Source organism: Acipenser ruthenus, chromosome 34, assembly GCF_902713425.1.
Source record: "Acipenser ruthenus chromosome 34, fAciRut3.2 maternal haplotype, whole genome shotgun sequence".
Lineage (NCBI taxonomy): Eukaryota > Metazoa > Chordata > Actinopteri > Acipenseriformes > Acipenseridae > Acipenser > Acipenser ruthenus.
Window position 1 is genome coordinate 1862057 of NC_081222.1, and position 15154 is coordinate 1877210.

The 15154-nt window shown below is 43.0% G+C and overlaps 1 protein-coding gene across 2 annotated transcripts in view; it reads right to left on the reverse strand.

Moving 5' to 3' along the window:
* Window positions 1-15154, reverse strand: part of LOC117962939 (cAMP-specific 3',5'-cyclic phosphodiesterase 4B-like) — a 210836-nt gene that overhangs the window by 164088 nt on the left and 31594 nt on the right. For both annotated transcript variants that reach the window (XM_059006986.1, XM_059006985.1), the window contains one exon: window positions 5830-6065. In XM_059006986.1, the coding sequence (XP_058862969.1) occupies window positions 5830-6065 (236 nt within the window). The remainder of the gene's footprint in view (window positions 1-5829; window positions 6066-15154) is intronic.

Sequence of the window (15154 nt, forward strand, 5' to 3'; positions counted from 1 at the left end):
AAAGGCAACGGTTTCCTATTGTCGTGTGTGTGTTTTTTTTTTTTGTTTGTAAAGCAATTTAAATAAGCAGAATCTGCAAATGACAACCAAGCATGAGAAACTCAAGCGTTATTTTTAGACGGTAAAAACTCATAAATAACTGATTACAGAGGGACCAACAATGACCTTAACTCAGCATCCCGATTCTCTGCCAACTAATTAGCGCTGAAATGGGGAAAGAAACATGACATGTGCTGCATGTATTAACATTTACCGGTTCACATTACTGTTTAAACTCAGAGGGTGCTCCAGAAGAATGGAGGAATATGAGAAAAGCATTTAACTAACTGTCTCCTTTTTGTGGCTTGAACAATTTAGTTTTTTGCATATTCAAGATAAAATTGAACTACTTATCAGTTTTCAACAAGCTTTTCTAGTTGTGCATGGATATCATATATCTGATCCCCGCCACACACACACACAGTGTCCATGCTCTGCTATGAAGTTAATATATAAACAGCAATGACACAGGGACACATTGCTGTTTATATAAGGTAAGAACATAAGAAAATATACGAACGAGAGGAGGCCTATCTAAGCTCGTCTGGTTCCTAGTAGCTGATTGATCTCAGAACCACTTTGTCAAGTTGGGTCTTAAAGGATCCCAGTGATTCTGCCTCAACATTACTAGGTAGCCCATTCCATACCCTCACCACTCTATTACAAGAGCACTGCAAAGTAACTAAACTCTATAATACAGATGTAATGCTAAAACCAGCAGCCAGTAGATTTTAAAGAATTACAGTACTTCTAACTGGCCCGTAGCTAAAGCTCTCTAGGGTTGCCAACCCAAGCATGTGTACAGGTTATAACTGTCAAAGTCATGTTGCCAGGCAACCATTGGGAGACCCTCACACACGCACACACATGCACATGGTGATCAGTGAACTTTGAAGTATCTGTCCTCACACACTTTGCTGCTCTTGTTTGTCTTAGAAATGGGACAGGCTGTAACAATGGAAGCCGAGTTTCCAGCACACCTTTCTGGGAAGCTAAAAGCTTGCAATGCTTCTAAATTATGGGATGCTCTGCCTTACATCTGTCAGGGAAGCTGGGACTCTTCCTGTTTTTATAAATCAAGATTAAAAACGTATTTTTACAAAAAAAATAACTTTTTTTATCGTTAGTATTTTACAATTACAACTGCATTTTCTTTTTGTCCTTTATTTTTATTTTTTGTAATTTTTAGTATTACTGCATTAGTGGTACAGCATCATTCTAAAACATTACAAGCTATCAAGCTTCCTATTAATTGAGTAAAGGTTTCTTTACTCGGAGAGTCTGCTATTAGGAGAAGCATGACATTACAGCATGTTTGATGGGATCTGACCACAAAAAACCTCAATGGTGCTGCGTTTCAAAAGGGGAGCCGAGTTTAAGAAAATAAATGGGATTTAACAGCTCTGTGTGAGCTAATGTATGATAATAAAGCCAGATGCTGTGGTGAATAAAATATATACATAATGGCCAGCTCGTGAGTGAGCTGTTTTCATAACTCATTAGCCTGCCATTAAGTTCACTAAACCCTTTGCATTTATTGCTGTTCTGGTGTCTAATGCATCCACGTATCCCTAGGAAACCTCAGGATTAGCTTTCAGGTGCTGAAACCCCCGGGCAGGCTGATAGCAACAGTAAGAGCCACCTGTATGCAGGAGACATGCTGTATGCAAACAGTAGGATTCTTCAGTCCTGCGGATGCTGCTTGTACAGCATTTAGGAGATCGTCAGGATGCGTCCGTAACAGGATGGAGGCTGGACGCGAACCGGCGACCCTGAAAACCGCTAGCGAGCGCCTTAACCGCAATGCAAAAGAGACGGGCTTGCCTGCATTTACAGAGCAGGGGTGGCCAACCCTGGTCCTGGAGAGCCGCAGGGTTTTCTGGTTTTCGTTCCACCCGAGTTCTCAATTACTTTATTTTCTTACTTGGTCGACACTAACTGTTTTTTTTTTCCAGGTCTTTAGCCATTAATGATCCCCGGAAAAACTGCAGGATTGTGGCTCTATACCAGGGTTGGCCAGCCCTGGTATAGAGCTTTTAACCTCATCTCATGTCACAGACAGGGAGCAGAAGGAGTAATGGCATCACAGAACTTTGCCCGTTAGGCATCCAATATTCATTGAATTCCCAAATCTCTCTAGGGAGACACTGACGGGATAGGCCCTTTAGTTGCCAACATTCAAACTTCATTGATGTTACACATCCACGTTGAGGTTCATTCCAGTTCACTCCGGGTCGTTCAAGCAGCCATAAAAGAGTTCATTAAACCCGTTAAGGGTCAATTAACGAATTTAAGACCCAACTGGAACAAGGACTGAAATGGAGCTCAAGGGCCAACCGCTGTTCTATATAAATCTCACAAGTTACTGTTGAACACACACACATAGCACATCTCTGCTGCCGTACTAGAGTGCAGCCAGTAGGAATCTTTCAACATAAAACGAAAGGCTCACGTGCAAAGCATGCAATATAAAAATCCATACCAGCATGCGACGAAACATAGGTAAGCACGACCTGTAATCAAACGCATGCATAACTAATGCAAACAGAAACATGCCCCAGCAGCAATTTCTATCTGCGTTGTGTAATTCTAGTGTAACAGGGATTACTATTGCAGTCATCATGAATGCACCTGAGTAACCTTTAATGGCACACAAATCACTGGAGTGCCCCTAAATTTTTTCCATGTATGATTAAGCACTCAGGAGTGTTGCTTACAGAGCAAGAAAGACGAGTTTGTGTTTTCACTATTTCATTTCTTCCGATTTTTTTGCTCGAAATTAAGCTATGCGTGTTTCCTGAGTCAGGACAAGGGTCCCCTGTCAATCCGTAATCAATCAATTAATCGATCTGCCAAAGTTTATATATAGAAGTTTATTGATGTTCCTTCCTTCCCTGCTTTTTTTAAAGGTCACCCACTTCCATCGTCTTGTAAAAATAAACAAATAAATAAATTGCAAGGCGACGAATCGGATGTCTGCAGATCAGTGCACACGATACCAATTGCTATGTTGATTTTAATATTCAAAAGTTACACACATGTAGCTTAAACATACAGCACCTAGTTACAAACAGAAGTCAGATAACGGTTACCTAATGTTCTGGGAGAAAGCTCAGGTATGGTCTGTCATCAGGTGAGGATTCAGGTAACTTGTCTCCCTCACGTTAATGACTGTCTGTCTTATATATCTTACCTAACTGTGTGTGTGTGTGTGTTTGTGAACTCTGCGCTCTGCGTTTTCTTAACAATATCTAAACACTATCAATGTTGTTCCAGAACATACATCTTTTCTACACAAGGGCAAATGTACCCTGCTTTATCAATTCCTTGAATTATCAATTGCTTTTCTTCTTTATGAAGTATTTCGAGTGATTGATGTGAATCCTGTTGGATCCTGATTCTCCTTGGATAGAGAGCTGTTTTTGAATGATCCCCCCCTCTCCCTCTACCTCTCTCTCTCTCTCTCTCTCTCCCCCCCCTCTCCCTCTCCCCCCTCTCTCCCCCTCCCCCCCTCTCCCTATCCCCCCTCTCCCCCCTCTCCCACCTCTCCCTCCTCTCTCCCCCCCCCTCTCTCCCCCCTCTCCCCCTCTCTCCCCCCCTCTCTCCCCCCTCTCCCTCTCTCTCCCCCCCCCTCTCTCTCCCCCCCTCTGTCTCCCCCTCCCCCCTCCCCCCTCTCTCTCCCCCCCTCCCCCCCTCTCTCTCCATCCCTCCCCCTCCCCCCCTCTCTCCCCCCTCTCTCTCTCCCCCTCCCCCCTCCCCCTCTCTCTCTCCCCCCCTCTGTCTCCCCCCTCCCCCCTCTCTCTCTCCCCCTCCCCCCTCTCTCCCCCTCTCTCCCCCCCCCCCTCCCCCTCCCCATCCCCTCCCCCCCCTCCCCCTCCCCCCCTCTCTCCCCCTCTCTCCCCCCCCCCTCCCCCTCCCCATCCCCTCCCCCCCCTCCCCCTCCCCCTCCCCCTCTCTCTCCCCCCCTCTCTCCCCCCCTCTCTCCCCCCCCCTCTCTCTCTCTCCTCATACACACACAATCTCCTGTACCTTGGATCTGAAAGCTATTACAAACCCTCAAGCAAAACATCTTGGGCTTTCCATTACCCTGATATTGACTGACTCATTGGTTTAACAAACACACTTTATCTCAATGGAATGGCACTAAAGGACAATGGTTTGTGTCCCTCGGAATAATCAAATATGTTCCGTTTCCCACACAACCACTCAAGCAAGTTTTTGCTATTGCAATACAAGTTTCTTCAAGCTACACTCACAACCCACCCACCCACCAATACTGAGTCATAGTTGTGCCAGACATCGGAATGGCATTAGTATTGACACACAATCTTGTCACAGCCTCCTCAATTTTCACCAATGTTTCGGCTGCAGGGGGGGCTGCTAAAGTGTGTTCGATCAAGTGTTACAGAATATGCTGAACAATCTGGAAGAGGATTTTATCTCAGCTACTGTAAATCAATGCACCCTTTGATACTTTATATAATTTTTAAGCAACCAGTTCAGTAACAGCAGGTTAGGAGTTGTAAACGTGTCGATAAATCCCACCCCCCCCCCCCCCCCAAAAAAAATAAAATAAATAAAGACAGCAAGCCTTTGTTTAACTACAAATGCAATTTACCTCAAAGGTGTGACTAGATATTTAATAATGAAAACCGTAAAACCTTGCATGAAAAAGGTCATGTTTTAATGTGTTTTTTTAAAAATATATATTTAAATTTGATATAGTCAAAGTACAACGCTATTTACTGCAATGCTTTTGAAGATACAACACAAATCCTCAAAATATCGACACATGTATTAAGTGCAAGGTAAAAGCTCTCAGACACAATGGGGAAGGGTTCAAAAAAAAGAAATAAACAGCAGTGCCGATAAATCGACAATCAATCAAACTTTCCACAGGCGTGGTAAACGCTGCACACAGAGATCAACTGCTGTATTTTTGGTACAGGATGCATGATTTAGAACTCACAGCTGACAAGAATTTCTGTTAGCAAGACAGTAGTCTCATTTTTATTAGGTGCAGACCTAACAGCATTAAGACCCTGGTCTTCACTGCATTTTACCTCCTAGGTATAAAGTGACTTTCACAATATTTTCTGTCAATGGATTTCTGTACATTTATTTCCCATATTCTATAGATACTGTACCTTAGGGAGAGTTTCCCATTGACTTCAATGCATTTTAAACCTAATGCTTTGTGGGCCATACAGCTCTGGCCAAAGGTTTTGCATCCCCCTGTAGAATTAACTCATTTAGCTTCATAAAGTCGAATGAAACCTGCTGAATAATGTTACGTTAACATTTTGAATTACATAGCGCTTTGTAGTTTTCCATACCCTTAATGAAAAACTGTCAATGAAAAATGTGACATTTTCGAAATCATTTTGAAATACTCTACCACTATTATGGTTTCCGGTAAACCTTCGCGATATCATTTTGTAGTTTCTTTGATGACATGATGTTAAATAAAAGATCAAAATGATGTTAATATAGTTTATTTAATTGTGTCTCAATCCTAAAATTCTAGGTGATGCAAAACTTTTGGCCATAGCTGTACAGGGACGGATTACCTAGTCATGTTTTGGTTGCTGAATCACTGGGATCCTTAAAGACCAACTTCAATCAGCTACTAGCAACCATATGAGCATTGACGGGACCGAATGTCCTTACTGTATATTCTTATAAAAGTCTCTACTGGGTGCAGTAAACAGCCATACTTCTCACCTGGGACAATTCCCTGAACAACACCCCCGCCTCACTCTCCTTCCGAGAGCTCGCACCATGCCCTACCTGTCTGGATCAGCGTGAGTGATGGCGATACGCGGCGGGATGCAGAGCGACAGGGTGGTGGGTCTGGGGACGCTGTCCAGGATTTCGGGGGAGCGGGCCCTGTCCCGTGGTCTGCAGGATGGCACCTGCAGGCTCCCAGACAGCTTGCGCCTTCCCCTCCTCAGGTCTGCCCCCAGCGTGCTGCCCGAGGTGTACGAGCGACTGTAGCAGCCAGGGTCCAGGATGTCCTTACTCCTCTGTCAGAGAAAGAGAGAGAAAGAACAGAGTATTCGGCTGTTACAGGGGATTGCAGGGTCATAATGTGCATCGCTATATTATTATTATTATTATTATTATTATTATTATTTATTTATTTATTAGCAGACACCCTTATCCAGGATATCACATTATTTTTTTACACATTATTTTTACATACAATTACCATTTATACAGTTGGGTTTTTACTGGAGCAATCTAGGTAAAGTACCTTGCTCAAGGGTACAGCAGCAGTGTCCCCCACCTGGGATTGAACCCACGACCCTCCGATCAAGAGTCCAGAACCCTAACCACTACTCCACACTGCTGCCCCATGCTATAGGTGCACACAGATAAGCTTCAGTTATGATGCTGTTACATTTAAAAAGCTGTAATATGGCTCAGGTAACCTGCAGTCTAACTGTGGCATCTTAATTACAACAGCCTGTGGTTCCAAGCTGAAATGGAGGGGTGCCAGCCACAGACACAAACACCATGCGTCTCCCGTTAGCCCTCTCATCTAAATGTTAATTGAAAACGAAGCGTGAAATTCCTCATTAAAAATTCCAGAGTCCAGAGCCCTAACCACTATTTCACACTGCTGCCCCGGTGTAAGCAGGTGTATGCAGTAAGTTCTGTGCTGGAGCGTGTTCTCCAGTGAAATGTATGGTTTAGGTTTTAATGCTGGTTGAGCAGACATCGTTTTTCTACCGAGTGAGTAGTGGTATACAGTAGGTTGATCAAATCAGACCCTATGTCATTTAGACAAACATAAAAAGAACATAAGAAAGTTTACAAACAAGAGGAGGCCAATCAGCCCATCTTGCTCTTTTGGTTGTTAGTAGCTTATTGATCCCAGAATCTCATCAAGCAGCTTCTTGAAGGATCCCAGGGTGTCAGCTTCAACAACATTACTGGGGAGTTGGTTCCAGACCCTCACAATTCTCTGTGTAAAAAAAGTGCCTCCTATTTTCTGTTCTGAATGCCCCTTTATCTAATCTCCATTTGTGACCCCCGGTCCTTGTTTCTTTTTTCAGGTCAAAAAAGTCCCCTGGGTCGACATTGTCTATACCTTTTAGGATTTTGAATGCTTGAATCAGATCACCACGTATAGCTGATATTCTGCATGTAGCTACATTATTAAAGCTGTACCTGCAGGCTAGTACTGTCATTCATACTGTCATGGGCAGCAGTGTGGAGTAGTGGTTAGGGCTCTGGACTCTTGACCAGAGGGTTGTGGGTTCAATCCCCAGTGGGGGACACTGCTGTTGTACCCTTGAGCAAGGTACTTTACCTAGATTGCTCCAGTAAAAACCCAACTGTATAAATGGGTAATTGTATGTAAAAATAATGTGATATCTGTATAATGTGAAATAATGTGATATCTTGTAACAATTGTAAGTCGCCCTGGATAAGGGCGTCTGCTAATAAATAAATAATAATAATAATAATAATAATAATAATAATTCAATACTAGAGCACTCAATCCCCATCCCTAATGACACAGCACAGAACAGTATTTGCCAGAAGGACTGGGTATCTGGACAGTAAGGCAGATTTGTCTTGGTGCTTTCTTTCATTCTTTCCCAAATGGCTTTTGTTCTTATTTGTGTGTGTAGTTTTTTTTTTTTTTTTTTGATAAGTCAATAAACTCTCTTGCCATGTCAGAAAAGCAATCTGTTAGTGTCTCTGGTGAAAAATAAACCCCCTTTGTCTGTAAACCAGAAATAATTGTGTTAGTGTCAGGAAGTCAACAGCAGACTCCGATCGATACTTTTACCTCTCCCAACTTCACAGGCATTAATTCACTGAAAGGACTGCTAATAGATGTTTAGTAAGAAACTAAGACACCTGATTCTATTAACTCCCCCACCACTCTTGCTTTAAAAACCCATTATTCCATTTTAATTATACAGGCTGTCTGGTTTCATTAGGTCTGGCTTCCATTAACAGCAATGCAATTACACGTGAACCAAGGCTGGTTTAAAATGGCACTGCAGCCGTCAGATGCACAGAATTGCAGCCAGTCCATTCAAACTTACAAACTTCAGTGGGGCTCGACCGGACTGTAATAGTAAAAAATGAGTTTACTGTACAGCCCTGTCTCTTGCTTGAATGTGTAATAGCTTTCCTGTGCCAACAGACGGTGATCTATATATACATATACATTACCGTCTGTGGGATCAGTCAGTGCTGTGGAACACATGCGGCTTGGAAACTAAAAGGGACCGCGAGTTTATCAGCAAGCTAGGAATCTCTTTGGAAGCTTTGGAACCTCTGGGAATGAACATTCTGTTCTGACATAATCATGACCTCATCATCCACAGAATTCTTGAAAAAAAGTTTACTGCACTGTGTTTAATTTTCTTTCCACACAGCTGAAGAAGGACTTTGGTCCGAAACGTCCTGAAATAAAATATTTTTTTAATCATTTAAACCTTTTGTGTACATGCAAAAAAAAATAATAATAATATTTTGTTGCACTGCGGTTACACCTCCTTTCAAACCTATATATTTATCTATAAGAAAGACAGAAAGAGGAAATCAATAACTGACAATACCTTGGGGGGGGGGGGGGGGGGGCACCAAAAAAAAAAAATCAATTACAGGAATGATTTTATTGGCGTCGGATAACCCAAGGAGACCAGAAGGGCCCATCCCTACAGTATGGATGAATTTCGTTCGTACATGCTGGCATGTTGAATCAGGTCCACATATTCACCATGCATGTTGTGAAACCAGGACTGGACCCCATATCTGTTCAATGCTAATTCTCCTTCAATATTAAGGTCACATTTTATTGGTCTCCTGCCTGGCCTTCATAGAGAGCTTTCACTGTGCAGTTTTGCATCACCTAGAATTTTAAAGCATTGAGACATTCACTTAATAAAAAGAAACTATATCAACATAGTTTAGATCTTTTATTTAACATCATGTAATCAAAGAAAGCACAAATTAATATCGCAAAAGTCTACCGGAAGAAAGTCGTAATAGCAGTACAGTATTTCATGTTCGATTTCGAAACATCACATCTTTTCAATTTTTGTCAGTTTATGGGGGAAAACTACAAAGCGGTGTGTCATTCAATATGTTAACGTAACATCATTTTGCAGGTTTCACTCGATTTCATGAAGCAAAACGAGTTAATTCTAGAGGGTGATGCAAAACGTTTGACCATAGCTGTGTTGCACATGTCTTTTCCTGGTCTGATAAACCTCCTAAAAGACAGGCAGAGTTCAGCCTTGACATGCGAGGCCCTCAAGAGCAGTCTGGAGTTCCTGAAGAGCTGCGATGGGCGCTGCTCGGTCAGTCTGACTGCTTTGCAGCTGCACCCCCCTCTAATAGGTGCGGACACATGTCAGCTACGCTGTGCATCACCACAGTCGCTTCCGAACAGATTAGAATGTACCAAAAATAATGAAGGCAAAGTTACTTAGAATCGGCTCAGCATGTCCTTGTCATTCACTTTCAATGCATTCCGTGTGTATCGACAATACAAAACAAGTAACACCTCACGGGCCTTGCCATGTAAGAAAGGGACAGATTGGCATTAGAAATATGATTGCATTGTTCATCAAGCATAATCCGGAAATAATCGGCTGGGGCTGCTGCTATTCAATGCTTACAGATTTTCTAATAGGAATCCGACACATGCAGAAGACATCACCACAATACGGCATGGCCAAAAATCCCATCAGGGGAAGACAGACAGCGAAACATTGCTAATGCCAGGCAAGCAGAAACAGGGGGAGAAAATCCATCTTCTCTCACGCGCAGACAGGGGTGTGCAGACAAATGATTAAAAGCGTCTCTTCTCCTCCGCTCCAGATCCGCAACAATCACTTGTTATAAGCCACAGCGCTCCTCCACACACACACAAAGAGGAATTACAGCTCCACTGAACTGAAATACCAATACGATGAACCCCGGAGTCCCTAATCGACAATGCTGCAGTCACCGAGGAGAGACACACAGGTGGATTTGTACAGGGCTGTAGGTTTCCAGCTGGTTTCACAGAGAGTGATTAGCACTAATCCTTGACTCCCCCAATCTTATTTTAGACGAGTGTGTTGTCCAAGACTATAGCTAATTACAATCCACCCATTCCAGCGGGTCTGCTCCATTTACACCAGGGCAGAGACCCTCGCTTGGGGACTAGGCTGCCTGTTCGTGTTTGGGCTAGGTATGCCTGTCAGGCTGTCTTCAAATGTGTCCCCGCCCTTATAAAAGTTTACCACGGCATTTTTGCATGGTATTTTTTTCCTGATGGTTATACTATGCATTAACCATGTGCTTTCACTGTGCTTTGTTACAATTTGCTTTGCTTTTACAATGGAACATTTTAATTCGGTTTTCAAGTATCCATTATCAAGATTACCTCCAGATATGTTAATAACGGCATTGCAGACTGCAGTACAGTAAAAGGAAAATTAAAGCACAAAGCAATGTAAATGGAGGGCGTGAGTTTAACTGAAACACTGGGGTAAACTCTGATTAACTTTTTATGGGATTAGTATGGGATTTTACCTCGGCACACACCTAAATGTGGGCAAGATTCTTAAAGGGGAAGCTCATTTAGAATTTTCTGCATGCACCAAATGAATGGACGTTCACATAGCTCATATTATTATTATTATTATTATTATTTATTTATTTCTTTGCAGACACCCTTATCCAGGGCGACTTACAATTGTTACAAGATATCACGTTATTTTTACATACAATTACATTATGTTTTACACATTATTTTTACATACAAATACCCATTTATACAGTTGGGTTTTTACTGGAGCAATCTAGGTAAAGTACCTTGCTCAAGGGTACAGCAGCAGTGCCCCCCACCTGGGATTGAACCCACAACCCTCCGGTCAAGAGTCCAGAGCCCTAACCACTACTCCAAACTGCAGCCCTATATTCAAGAATATAGATAGATGGATGGATGAATGGATAGCTACAGAGATACACAGATATATCGTGGATGTTTGAAAGGAGGTATAACTGCAGTGTACAAAAATTAAACTTTTTTTTTTTTAAACTGATTAAATAATGATTTTGTTAAACATCAAAATCCTTTGTGTACATCCCAGAAAAAAAATAATCATTTGGTTTCTATATAGCTACAGACTGGTATAAAAACTCACTGAAGGCAATCAAAAGTCCTCTTAGATTTCTGACCCCCGTTTTCTGTTCCACAGCTCCAGACTTGGTTGGACATGCCCCGAACCTGCCACTGCATTCCCAGTTCAATCAGCTTTATAACTGAACACACATACTGCACAGCAGACGTCACGCTCCTGTAAAAGCTCATGGAGCAGGGAAACACAGGGCAGTGTATTATTTTTGGCTCAATGTATCATGCCTCGTACATGCAGTACAGCTATTACTCATGTATTACACTCCTGTACCAGAACAGCTCACAAAGGTAATGACAGACTGTGGCAAAAGCACAGCTGTATGTATCAAGCTGTCAAACTAAAAATGAAAAAAAAGAAGTCTCGTAATGTAGTTGGACCCCAGTAAGATGTAGTGCTGTGTTTTGCATCACCCTATAGAATTAACTCATTTTGCTTCATAAAGTCGAATGAAACCTGCTGAATAATGTTACGTTAACGTATATTAATGACATACCGCTTTGTAGTTTTTACTTAACAAAAAAACCTGACATTTCGAAATCTAACATGAAATACTGTACTGTTATGGCTTCTGGTAGACAGTATGATTACGTGATGCTAAATCTTTTTTTTTTTTTTTTCCCCTAGGTGATGCAAAACTTTTGGCCATTATTATTATTATTTATTTTTTAGCAGACGCCCTTATCCAGGAAGACTTGCAATTGTTACAAGATCTCACATTATTTTGACATACAATTACTCATTTATACAGTTGGGTTTTTTACTGGAGCAATCTAGGTAACGTACTTTACTCAAGGGTACAGCAGCTGTGTTCCCCACCTGGGATTGAACCCACGACCCTCCGGTCAAGAGTCCAGAGCCCTAACCACTACTCCACACTGCTGCCCCATGCTATAGGTGCACACAGATAAGTTTCAGTTATGATGCTGTTACATTTAAAAAGGTGTAATATGGCTCAGGTAACCTGCAGTCTAACAGAGGCAACTTAATTACAACAGCCTGTAGTTCCAAGCTGAAATGGAGGGGTGCCAGCCACAGACACAAACACCATGCGTCTCCCGTTAGCCCTCTCATCTAAATGTTAATTGAAAACGAAGCGTGAAATTCCTCATTAAAAATTCTGGGCTGTAGCGTTTCAAGCGTTTCGTTCTGTGCCGGCACCCGCTTCACCCTTCTAAATGTTTACCGCGGTGTTTTTGCAGTTTTCCCCCCCCATACTTTTTCCCATGGTTATACTGTGCATTTACTATAGTTTACCCTGGCTTGCCATGTTTATTAATATGCTTTACCACACTATTCTTTGCTACCTATACTTTATCATGCTTCACTATGCTTTATTACACTTAGCTAGGCTTTTACTATGGGGAAACTTTTATAAAAAGGCATAGCCACGTGGAAAAACACTTCAAAACGTAGCTAGTGATGTGATTTCACAAATAAACGCAGTCATTTACAATTTGTGCACAGCGCAGCCTGCTACATCGGAGCTGAAAGGGTTAAGTGCCTAGCTGAGAACTGCAGCCCACCGCTGTGGCGCAGTGGCAAAGTCATTTTTAGCCTCTGACATCTCCCGCTGCTTGCTGCCTCCACTGCCTGTCTGCCCCGTGCTGTGCGGGCTGAGCCACTCTGCTGTAATTGATTGCCCGGGGTTGGCAAGTCAGAGCAGGGGTCCTCTTCCCACCAAGAAATACAGGAATAAAAATGTACAATTACTCCACATTACCTTGTCAAACCAGGAGTCCACTTTGGGGGGGGGACATTAAGAGAACAAAACCCACCGATAAACGACACGGCAGCTGTTTTCTCCGAATTAGCGCTTTAATTTTAAAGAATTATACTGTAAAAATGAGCCGTTTAAAAACTGAGTAAACAGTCCAAAAACAAGTTTGTCTTCGAATGCCCAGAACTCACTTTGCAAAGCAACATCCAAGAGCCGTTACATCAAAATGATCAACCGCCTGGTAAAACGCCAGCTGGACCCGAGGAGTCGTTTACAACAGTCACGCAGTTTCATTACCTTGTAATAGTGCTTCAGAGTTACTGCAGCCACCAACGAAAAGAACATAGCCTTACGAATGGCCATTGCAGGGGAGGCTATCAGTGTCTGTGCAGGAGCGACCCCGCTCCACCGCATTGCTACGCGTGAAGGGAATGGAAAGCAGTTGCACTTGGTCCCAGGGGAAGCTGGAGATCGGGATCATTTGTTTCAGAAGCGCTGAACCGCAGTGGGTATATAGATTGTCCACTCGCAGCAATTTGTTATCTGCTGGGATCTCTTAAGCTGAGGGAACACAAAGCCACTTTTTCAGGAACAGCGGCTTGAAACATGGTTCCAGGAGACCGGGAGACCTAGTTTGAGGTTTCTGTATCAAACCCCAAGTCTCTGCTGTGCCCTGCAGTGGCCTGCAATTTAGTCTCCTGACACCAAGTTCCAAGCCACGAAGTGGCTTCGACTTCCCTCGGCTTGAATGGTTCTGCTAGCTGGTACTCCCGAATTCGATTTTTCATAACTTTTCTGAAAGGGTAATAAAAACTGACACCGGCAGTCGTTTTGAATAAATCAGTCGAGTCCACACAGCACGAGCCGCAGTGCTGCGAGAGAAGAAAGCGCTAACACAGCCCCAGCCGCGCTGAAACACTCGAGGGGAAAGCATCGTGATTGAGGCTTCAGTCACTGTCACGCAGGGCAAAGAGCAGAGCTGCAAAACCTCACTTCATCAGCATGCGCACCGGACTAGAATCCCAAGTACAGGGGAGCCATCATTCTACCACTGCAGCCTGGACTGGAGACTTCTACTGTTACACAGTCCCACGCTCAAATACAATACAACACAGCTGAAGCCCCTGCCGTCTGTACCAAATGCTTTTTGTGTAAACAAGCCAATTAATTTATTATGCAAATGGCAAAAAAAGGCAGCAATTAGCATGTATATTGTTTTACAATGCTGTGTCTTATATTGCCTGTTTTGTTCCTGAATGTCAATCTGCCTCTTGAGAAATGAAGTGTATATTCACGGCGTGTTTTAGAATCTACTCACAGATGTAAATGATGTCCTATTACAACGTTGCTCTTGTCTAAACCGGAGAAGCCTTTGCAGTGTACGAGTGAGACTTGTTTATAGAATACAAACTGTGAGTGGGAGTACGGGAGGGATGGGGGGGGGGGACATTTCACGTTTCCTTGAGCACAACTGACCGTGGCTCTGTACTGTAGGCTTTGACCCACATTTCCATAATGAAACCAGTCTGTAAATCTCTCGCTCCCAGTATCAAACTGGGGCTGCAGCCGGTTCCACCTGCAGTCTACAATCCAATCTGCAACCCACACACAAGTCTAAGATCACCTGTACATGTGCAGCATCACGTTTTTATATCATTTCCATCTAAAAATCAATTCGGCTACCTCCAGTTTGTTTTTCTGAAGTCGGTGATTTAAAACCCTCCTCTCGCGTTCTTCGGGCTGGACGTTGATTTAGAGTAACGTCCACCATCAGCGTGGAGAGGTGGAATTCTGCCAGCCCAAAATTCCCTCTGGTGCTTTGACTGACAGAGTCCCGATTGAAATGGATTGAATTTCGATCTGCTGTTGATTGAAATGAACAAGTGTCTTTTTTTTCTTTTTCAAATCACTTTCAAGTCAATCCCTGGGGCAGGCAGAGACACACAGAGGCAGTAATCCCAGCGGAATAGACCCACAGCACTTCCTGAACGATATAAACCCCTTGCAGACTCACTCATACCCTAATAGATGATGTCATAGCAGGTGCTTCTAAGGGAGTTCGGAACGGTTCAATACCAATCAGATTCTTGGTTGCCGAAGATTCTTTTTTTTTTTCTTTAAACACAGTCTGTTCTAAATTCTACTCCTGGGGGACCCCTCAGTAAAGTCAGACATTGTTTGTGTCTCTTGGTTTGCCTGTCTTGTTGCCAATAGGCTTCGAGCAGCTGCTGTTTTTAAG